This window comes from Drosophila grimshawi, unplaced genomic scaffold, assembly GCF_018153295.1.
Source record: "Drosophila grimshawi isolate 15287-2541.00 unplaced genomic scaffold, ASM1815329v1 contig_311, whole genome shotgun sequence".
In the NCBI taxonomy this organism is placed as follows: domain Eukaryota; kingdom Metazoa; phylum Arthropoda; class Insecta; order Diptera; family Drosophilidae; genus Drosophila; species Drosophila grimshawi.
The window spans coordinates 5,565,715-5,576,346 of record NW_025063098.1 but is presented as its reverse complement, the minus strand read 5'-3'; the positions used below and the strand labels follow the sequence as shown (position 1 = coordinate 5,576,346).

General features: G+C 39.7%; 2 protein-coding genes across 2 annotated transcripts; both read left to right on the top strand.

Moving 5' to 3' along the window:
* Positions 1-1,290: 1,290 nt before the first annotated feature.
* LOC6564440 (membrane alanyl aminopeptidase-like) lies at positions 1,291-4,702 on the top strand. The gene is made up of 6 exons (XM_032737721.2): positions 1,291-1,941; positions 2,003-2,299; positions 2,610-2,796; positions 2,860-3,107; positions 3,166-4,278; positions 4,342-4,702. The coding sequence occupies exons 1-6, from the start codon at positions 1,307-1,309 to the stop codon at positions 4,637-4,639; spliced, it is 2,778 nt and encodes a 925-aa protein (XP_032593612.2). The 5' UTR covers positions 1,291-1,306; the 3' UTR covers positions 4,640-4,702.
* A 684-nt stretch (positions 4,703-5,386) lies between these two features.
* LOC116805495 (membrane alanyl aminopeptidase-like) lies at positions 5,387-9,823 on the top strand. Its single transcript, XM_032737719.1, has 6 exons — positions 5,387-6,060; positions 6,115-6,411; positions 6,476-6,662; positions 7,394-7,641; positions 7,700-8,806; positions 9,058-9,823. Exons 1-6 carry the CDS (start codon positions 5,420-5,422, stop codon positions 9,353-9,355), a joined length of 2,778 nt encoding a protein of 925 aa, XP_032593610.1. The 5' UTR covers positions 5,387-5,419; the 3' UTR covers positions 9,356-9,823.
* Positions 9,824-10,632: the final 809 nt, after the last annotated feature.

The following is a 10,632-nucleotide window of genomic DNA, read 5'->3' as shown; positions in this document are numbered from 1 at the left end:
GTTACGACGTGGAAACCAAAGCTCAATCATCTCAATGGAAGCTGCCGCACGAACCAAGACCGAAAAAAGCGCGCCAAGTTCGGTCGAATGTGAAAGTTTTGCTGACAGTTTTCTTCGGTTGCAGGGGCGTGGTGCATCATGAGTTCTTGCCACAGGGTAGAACGGTCAATAAGGAATATTACCTGCAAGTTATGCGCAATTTGCGCGAAGCAATCCGCCAGAAACGCCCGGATTTGTGGAAGAACAAAAATTGGCTTTTGCACCACGATAACGCCCCTGCTCACACATCGTTGCTTGTGCGCGACTTTTTGGCCAAAAACAACACACTAATGATGCCGCAGCCACCGTATTCCCCAGATCTGGCCCCCTGTGACTTTTTCTTGTTCCCTAAACTGAAGAGGCCCATGAAAGGACGACGTTACGCTACGCTTGACGAGATAAAGACGGGATCGAAGGAGGAGCTGAACAAGATAAAAAAAATGATTTTTTTAAGTGCTTCGAAGATTGGAAAAACCGTTGGCACAAGTGTATAATATCTCATGGGGATTACTTTGATGGGGACAAAATAGATATTCATGAATAAATAAATAATATCTGAAAAAACACAAAGTTCGCGATACTTTTTGAACACACCTCGTATATGAGTTTGTTTTTGCGTTGCTTAACTTGATTACAGAGGAGAATTTTATGAATTTGTGAACAACATTGGGAGAACAAACTGATAATGTCATACATATGTACATATGTACATGTATATGTAAGCAAATATCTCACAGTATAAATTCCTTTTAAAGAATTTTTATTTATGAGCTTAATACGATTTATGCTAATAAATTCGGGTGTGCCATAAAAGGTTTGAATCATCTCTTATTTATACATATTCGATGAATATATAGTACATAATAAATAAGTTAATTTAAAAAAAAAAAACAAGTAATCAAACAGTTTAAATCGAGCCCCTTGAAAATTAATTAAATTAAATATGTAATGTAAATTAACCATATTTTACAGTTCGTATTCCAATTTAAGTCAATATGTCAAAGACTATTGAAAAAGGCCTCTGACAGAAATAGGGTTAAGAGCTGCTCTTGCATTATTTGTATTTCGACAACTACAAGCTTCACCATATAACAATAACAAAAAGGTGTGTAGCTGCCTAATCAAAACATCGGCAGCTATTGTCCACGGGACCTAATCATCAAAATACATCATCATCTGTGTTTGTGTGAATACTCATTATCCATTAGCTCTTTCTCGAGCATTTCGGCCTACGCGCTTCGCGCTCAGTATTCAAGCAGCTCTCAGCATGAACAGTCTTGGGCCGGTCATATGGCTGCTCGCCGTCATTTTATCACTTTCAGTGATAGGCGGCGGTGAGTGTTCTGATTATCGGCTCAGTCGCAATGTGCTGCCCACCTTTTATGATTTGACCATCAGTCTACGTGGCGATGCTGAGAATCCAGAAGAAATATTCGATGGCGAGGTCAAAATAACGCTTCATGCGCTTCAGGCGAATGTGCAGCAAATCACGCTGCACAAGGACAATATTGACATTCTATCAAATGCTCAGCTCTACAATGATGCAGGTCTCATCGTAGAGGATATTGTCAACACTTCGATGACATATAAGCAGGAGACACAGCAGCTAACATTACATTTAGAGCAGCCGTTAGTCGCCATGCAAAGCTATGTGCTACTCTTCAAGTACACTGGTATAGTGCGCACTGATATGACGGGCCTGTTCTCCGCCAGCTATATAGAGGAGCAGACAGGCAAGACCAAGTGGATGGCACTAACACAGATGCAGCGCCTCAATGCCCGTCTGGTCTTTCCGTGCTTCGACGAGCCAGCTCTTAAGGCAAAGTTCCAGGTACACATTGGCCGACCAAACGGCTTGAATGCTATCAGCAACACAAAGTTGCTGGAAACCACTGACGATGGGTAAGTAGGAGTCAGTTAAATGGTTATTCTTGAATTTATAACTTATAGATTACGATTGCAGCCATAATCGTTTTGTAGATCATTTTGATGTGACGCCGCTTATGTCCACTTATTTATTGGCTTTCATGATATCTGACTATAAGGCTCGTGGCAATCTTAGCGACTTTGCTGTGGTATCTCGACCAGATTATTACAACAAAACGCAGTTCAGTTACCAAGTGGGGCAACAAGTGATGTCGGCCTTCGGTAAGCTATTCCATCAGCCCTATCCCGATTTGGGTAATCAGGCGCTGCTGTATGCGAGCTCACCCCGCTTTCCTCACAATGGCATGGAGAACTGGGGCCTCATTCTTTACAAGTGAGTTTTAGCCATGTAAACCATTATTTGTTACTTCACCATGAAGGGACAAAACCAGAACCAATTCAAAATTAAAGAAAACAAGGGCATCATGTAATTGTGTAATTGGGCAAAACTATTTAACAGACAACAAAGGATTATCCGACCTTTGAAAATAAATATATATATATTAGAATAGAATTTCACGAATTTTAATTTTAGTACGTTGCAGCTCTTATCGCTACGACTGGACATTAAATATCAATCACCAATATGTCATGACATCGCAATTTATTGAAAACATAGATAATATATTCAATTTACTTTTAAGGGATGCAGTGCTGGTACAAGATCCCGGGTACACGGACGGCTGGGAAGACCAGGAGTATTGCATTCGCATTCTTGCTCATGAGACATCACACATGTGGTTCGGAAACAGCGTTACATTTAAGTGGTGGAGCTACTTTTGGCTAAACGAGGCCTTTGCCCGCTATTATGAATACTTTATGGCACACCAGGTAAATGTCCACACAATTATATACTGGTGTTAATTTCAGCTGAGTAAATAGCAAGTTTAACAGCTTTACCCAGAGTATCAGTTGGACGAGCAGTTTGTTGTACGCCAACTTCAAATGATTTTTGCCACCGATGCCATTGCGACCGCCCAACCAATGACCAGCTCCGAGGAAAGCATACAAACACCCTCTGAGATTGGTTGGAAGTTTAGCAGCATTGCCTATGCCAAAGGTGCCAGCATTGTGCGCATGTGGCATAATGCGATGGGTGCCGAAAAATTTGAAAATGCCATCGGGAACTACCTAAAGGAGCAGTAAGTGTATATATCATAATATCAGTTTAAAAATTCACATTTGCCTTTTCGCTGTCAGCCACTTGGGCAACACTGAACCTAACGATTTGTTTGCTCATCTCAAAGAGAACTGGGCAGCACATGAAACGTTGGATTTGGATGAATTCTTCTACGACTTCACTGAACAAGTGGGCTACCCAATGATCATTGTGAATATCAGTCAAGATCATCAAATTATAACGCTGCGTCAAAAGCGCTTCCTCCTAAATCCCGGCGACGGCAGTGATGCTGATATACGCTATACAGTGCCCATCACATATACCACGAATTTGTCTCCCAATTTCCAAAACCTAACTCCGGAAATGTACTTTGAAAAGTCACGGGATATGGTGAACTTGAATTTTAACGATCCCATCGAATGGATTGTGTTGAATCTTAGACAGTCCAACTATCATCGAGTATTCTATGACACAGAGCTCCTCAACCGAATTCAAGGAGCCTTAACCAAAACCGGCCACAGTGGAATCGCCGTTGAGAATCGTGCAGCGTTCATTGATGATCTTTTCAACTTTGCCAGCATTGGAAGCATTGACTATGTTGAGGTATTTCAATTTATGGAGTATATGAGCATAGAAACCGACTACATACCATGGTACGCAGCCTTCTTGGGTATGACCCGAGTGGCAAAGCGCTTGACACCAGAGCAGCTACCGAATTTCAACAAATATCTAAGCGATATCACAGATGCGGTGTACAAGAAGCTTGGAGTGAGCTGGAGCTCGAAGGATAAGGTTCTCGATGTCTACAATCGCAACAAGCAGGTGGCCTGGCTTTGTAAGTACCAATCGGAGGACTGCAACAACCAGGTGTGGGAAAAGTTCGAAGCCGAGTCGGAGAAACCATCACCAGATTACCGCGAGACCTTCTACTGTGCAGCCTCACGATCCGGTGGATATGAGCGCGTCCTGGAGTTTTATGAGAAGGAGGTCGATCCCAGCACCAGAGAGCTTCTGTGGCGTGCTGCCAGCTGCACGAGGGAGTACGGTAAGCACTACCACGACAAGATCTTGGGTAATGCCCTTAGCGTTTCCTTGAAGACTATTGGCCTGGCTCAGCTATATGAGCAGAATCCGGACCTAGTAACCCCCATTTTTAAAATGATGACAGAGGACATCACCCAATTGGCAAATTCGTAAGTTGGAATTCAGAAATCATAGGTAAATTATATTTTAATCATTAACTACTTCTCGTGCAGTTTGGATAGCTGGCAAAAGACAGCCCAGGCGTTAAGCGATTTGGCTGACTATTTTACTACACGGGAGCAGCAAACTCTGTTCTCCCAGTTCATTGAAGAAAGCCACATGCTGTTTGGCAGCTCGTCTGACATACTTCGCAAGGCGATGACCACAGTGGACTCCAATCTGGAGTGGGCAGAACTGCGTTTGGGTCCCCTGGGCAATTATTTGATAGAGAGAAACAGTGCTGGCGAGCTTGCAGTGGCGGCAACCATGCTGTTGCTGATCTCTACATTCTTAAGTTTGTGGGCTATTTAAGAGATTATTTTTATGTATATTTTACTCGATAAAAAAATGCATGTCAGAAAATGAATAACTTAATATTTTACCTCTTCTGAACTTAATACAAAATTAAGGGTCAACAAAAGGTCAACAAAAAGTTAGAGTTGCAATGATATTATATCATAGTCATAAACGGAATTATCGCATATCGAATTGGGATTATTATCTTAAACAACAAATAAAAATAGTTTAAATAAATATTTCGTTTAATGTCTTTATTCTTGTCCATGTAGTAAATGAGTAACTTCGATAAGTTAAGCTTGTGGTTAGATTATTTCTGAATAATAATAATTCGTTACATTTGTAAAAACATTTTGGAAAATAATTTAATTAACAAAATTATTATATCCAAAAAATATTTTAGAGTATAGATTTTAATGAAAAATCTAGTGGTTATTAAAAATATCAATAAACACCGCAATCTATGTTCCTTAACTTTATTACTGCTTATCTCTAATATATAGTCACTATTATATTCGCGTGTTTGTTGACTGTTACTAATGCCCTATGATCATTATTAAGTTCACAAACAGTCATGCATTCTTATCAGTTCATTTATATTGCCAACAACTTATATAAGGTGTATTACCTTACCAAATATTTTTTCCCTGGAAAGTCCTCCTATTGCATTTCCTATCGAATGTATAAAATAATCTAATCTCTCACAAAATCACCCATTTCGGAGTTTTGAGCATAAATGCGTCAATATTAACATACGTTGCCGCGGTTTAACTCAGTATTGCAATCGCCTTCGACATGAAAAGTCGTGTTTTCAGAACGTGGCCATTGGTCATCTTGCTTTTACTGGCTTGGCTAAACTCCTCTGACTGTGCTAATTATCGGCTCGGAACCAGTGTAAAACCGTCTTTATACAACCTGAGCATCACTATAAAATACGATACTATAACTCCATCTGAGATATCCTACAAATTCGATGGAGATGTCGAAATCACCCTGCAGGCTATGGAGGCCAATGTTTTACAAATAACACTACACAAGGACGACATTGACATAACCTCTTGTTCGCTCAACAGTGGCGCTGGAGTGCTGGTGGAGAGCATTCAGAGCAGTAGTATGTCATATGAGCAGCAGACGCAGCAGCTAACTGTGCTACTGACTCAGGCGTTGGTTGCCAATCAAAACTATATATTGAAATTCAAGTACACGGGAAGAATACAGACTGATACGGTGGGTCTGTTCTCCACCAGCTACATGGATCCAGCGACGATAACGAAAAAGACGGTGCTGCTAACTCACATGCAAGCCATCAATGCGCGTCTTGTTTTTCCCTGCTTTGACGAACCAGCCTTCAAGGCCAAGTTTAAGGTTCACATTGGACGTCCAAGTGGGTTCAATACTATTAGCAACACAAAACTGATCGAAAGCACAGACGAGGGGTAAGCATTAGGATATAATTCTCGTATTTATAACTAACTAGATGACAATTGTAGCAACAATCGCTTTGTGGATCACTTTGAGGAGACGCCCGTAATGTCCACCTATCTATTGGCCTTCGTGATATCCTCCGAGTATAAGTCACGAGGCAACAGCTCTCTGGCCATTTATACTAGACCGGCATATTACGATTACACCTCGTTCAGCTACAGTGTGGCTGAACGGGTGCTTCCCGCATTCAATGAGCTGTTCCAGCAGCCTTACCAGGATCTGGGCAACGAAGTGCTGCAGTATGCGACTACACCTAGCTTGCGTCCCAACAGCATGGGGAACTGGGGTCTAGTTGTGCTCAAGTGTGTATAGAAGAAGAAAACCACAGCGATTGCAAAATGTAACACAATCTAATTGGCGTTTCAGAGATCAAGTAGTTTTGGAACAACCTGGCTATACCGACGGGTGGACACAAAAGGAGTTTACCATTCGCAATATAATCCACGAGAATGCGTACATGTGGTTTGGCAACAGTGTCACGATTAAGTGGTGGGGTTTCTTATGGATGCAAGAGGGATTTGCGCGCTACTATGAGTTCTTCATGGGACATCAGGTATGTATTGACTGAATTTTGCTTTATAAAAGTAAGTGCATGAATCACACAGTTGACCGGCAACGCGTGCTGAATAGATAAAGTCTGTCTGTTATTTTGAAAGTTGTATTTAGCTTTAGAGGCTAGATAACAAGGATGAGATTTAATGTAAATGTGATTATAATTAATAAACCTGACAAGAGTTAGTTTTTATTTTGTTGGCATAGATAACGGACTAGATAAACGTGTAATGTAACTTAGTTAATTCATGCTATAATTGAATCGTAAATCAACCTTACTTACAATTTTTGATATCGTAGGTTACTCTCAAAATATAAAAATATATAATGCTATAAGAACTGTGCAACGACTGAAAACACAAGTTCTGTGAGTGGTAAAATATTTTAGACAAATCCATTGGCTTGTCACACTTGAATAATTACCGAAACCAAATTTTTGTTGCACACTAGTTCCATCCCAATGAAGACAAGCACACAATTGCACATAAGAGAAATAGCTCTATTGATTTACTGACTCTCAAACTGTGAATTTAAGACAATGACCTTTTTGAGATTTTCATTTAAGTTCTTCAAATTTGTTGCAGATCCAGCAATATGCATTAAACCTGATTTTATTTGTAGAAAATTATTTTAAGTCGATTCAGACATGAATGAAGAACAATTCCCAGTTGAACTCATATTATATGCATTAAAATTTAATACGACTTAAATATTTCGCACATTTCATTGTAGTTATACCCGGAATATCAGTTGGACCAACAATTTGTCGTAACTAAACTTCAGCATATTCTTTCCGTCGACTCTGTAAGTAGTACACAGACTGTATCTTCCGGCGAGGCGAAGGTTGACACTCCCCAAGACATCGAAAAAATGTTTGGAAGCATCACTTTTGACAAGGCAGCCAGCGTTATTCGCATGTGGCGAAATGCAATGGGCACTGAAAACTTTGACAAAGCCATAGAAAGCTATCTAAAGGAATTGTAAGTGTAAATTCACTTAACCCAATTCTATAAATATCATTTGTTTTTCCTCTCTTAGCCATTTGGGAAATACAAGTCCAAATGATTTGGCTGCGCACCTCAAGCAAAACTCTCCTGATATTGATAATGTCACATTGCATAACTTCATTGGTGACTACACCATACAGGTCGGTTACCCAGTGGTAACAGTGAGACTTGTGCAAGAAGACAAAGTCGGCGTAATACAGAATCGCTTCCTGCTCAATTCTAACGACGGCAGTGATCGCAATTTGAGGTATACGGTGCCCATCACCTTTACTACAAATCTTTCACCCAATTTTGAAAATCTGACTCCCCGATTTTTCTTGAGTAAAATATTGGAAGATTATATTACGTTTACAAAACCAATAGACTGGATTATTGTTAACAAAAAACAGTCCAACTACCAGCGAGTATTTTATAAAGATCCGCTGATGGGCCGCATTCAAAAGGCACTGACAGAGATAAATCACAGTTATATTCCCGTTGAGAATCGTGCTGCTTTCATTGATGATCTCTTCAACTTTGCCCACGCTGCAATGATTGACTATGTCGAGGTATTTGAATTTATGGAGTATATGAGCACAGAAACCGACTACATACCATGGCATGCAGCCTATGAGGGCCTGACCCTAGTCTCAAAGCGCTTAACACCAGAGCAGCTACCGAATTTCAACAAATATCTGAGCGATATCACAGATGCGGTGTACAAGAAGCTTGGAGTGAGCTGGAGCTCGACGGATAAGGTTCTCGATGTCTACAATCGCAACAAACAGGTGGCCTGGCTTTGTAAGTACCAATCGGAGGACTGCAACAACCAGGTGCGGGAAAAGTTCGAAGCCAACTCGGAGCAACCATCACCAGATTACCGCGAGACCTTCTACTGTGCAGCCTCACGATCCGGTGGATATGAACGCGTGTTAGAGTATTATGAGAAATCAACTAATTTAGTAGATAGCGAGCTTCTTTTGCGCGCCTCCAGCTGCACAAGAGATTATCGGACGCACTACCAGAACATGGTAATATTAGGGCGTAGCGATGTGCCTGTTAAGCTTATCGCTCTCGCCCAGCTGTATGAGCAGAATCCCGACTTGATAACTCCCATTTTCCAAATGGTAATTGAGGACATCACCCAATTGGCAAATGCGTAAGTTCAATTTGAGTATTTATCAAACACACTAAGAAACTTTCACTGTCGCCGAATTCAAATTCAAATCAGAATATCAAGCACTGAAAATTACTGATAGTTTTTTCTGACTTATTGATTTTTTTATACTCCTGCATTGAAATATCATAATATCATAAGTCTAAACTAAAAATAGTGTCAAGCAATTGAAAACTAAAAAAGACTATCAAAAACATTATAAAATCTGTAATAACCTTTTGCTTAACCGACAGTTTGAATGGCTGGCCGACGACAGCACAGGCGTTGAGCGATATGGCAGACTATTTCACCACAAGGGAGCAGCGGACACTGTTCGAGAACTTCTATAATGAGAAATATGCCCTGTTCGGCAGCTCAGCGAATATACTTAGCAAGGCCCTAAGCACAGTGGACACGAACCTGGAATGGGCCGACAAACGTTTGGATGGTCTCAATAAATATTTGGCACAACGGAACGGCGCTGCTGGACTCGCCTTGGCGACAACGCTGATGCTACTGACCACGATGTTCTCAAATTTGTTGCTTAAATGAGAAAATGATTTGCCTTACGAGAATTGTCGTTGGTCACTCGTCTCATGCATTGACTAAGGATATTATTAGTAAATTGCATTTAGCGCAATATTATCTTTTTATTGCTGATAATAATACAAAAACAATTGCACCAATTGCCTCAATTGTACCAAAATCTTTTTGAATTAAAATTTAAGTTGAATAAAATAAAAAAAAAAAAAAATATTCGAAAATACCATTAAACATAATAACAATCGGATTCACCGGGTTTTTGCTAAAAATGTTCAGTTTTTTTCAATTAACTATTTTCTTTTGATTTTAAATACAAGTCATATTAACTAATAACCATGATATACTTGCTAAAGACGTAGATGATCGCCATAATCTCTGATCTGCTCCGCCATCATAATCGTCCCCAATTCTATAGTCAATGTACACTTTATTTTGGTTGAAATAAAATAAAAAATCGTGCTGCTGCACTCGGAAAACTTAGACTTAAACTTCTTAAGGTGACTGTTGCACCTGAATTTGGATACACCACGCAGAAGTTTCGAGCTAGGAGTGCACAGTCCGCAACAGCTGTCGCCGCAGTCCGCACATATATGGGCCATTAATTGTCAAGTTGAGCGTCGCAATCTCGTTGCCACGCCACGAGATGATCTACTTTCGGCATCTGACACGCTTTGCATGTGGCACAGATACCACAAAAATTGGACACTGTAGTCTGCGGGTTAAAGTATAAAGAGCATCGTTCAATGTTGCACATATTTGAGGGTTGAGATGATGCGATAAGCCAAATTGACAGGAGCATAATTAGTTGATGTCCGACATTTTGGTTAGAATCTGAAAAAGTGTAAAATTGGATTTTTATTACAGTTCGTTAAGAGATTAAACTTAACATTTGTTTTGCTATTTGTAAAACAATATTTACAATTTATAAAATATCGAAGACAAAGTATAAAACTAGATTTTATTACTCTTTGTACGAGAAATTAAATTTCATATTTGTTTTGTTAATTGTACAAAAATATTTATAAGATATGAAAAAATAAAATCATTTCAATATGTATCTACAAATTAGACTCAAAAACATCCTAGCATCTCTGTATACATTTTGAGATTAACCGTCTGCACCACAATTAGCGGTTGTTTGAATTCATTCTGGTATTAGAAGCAACGGTTCAGCACAATACATCTCACAATATTCAGTTAAGAGCAACCACATTTGAAAATTTCTATTGAAGGTATTGCTTATCTTAAATATATATAAGTTGTAATCGCGATTAACAATGGAAAAA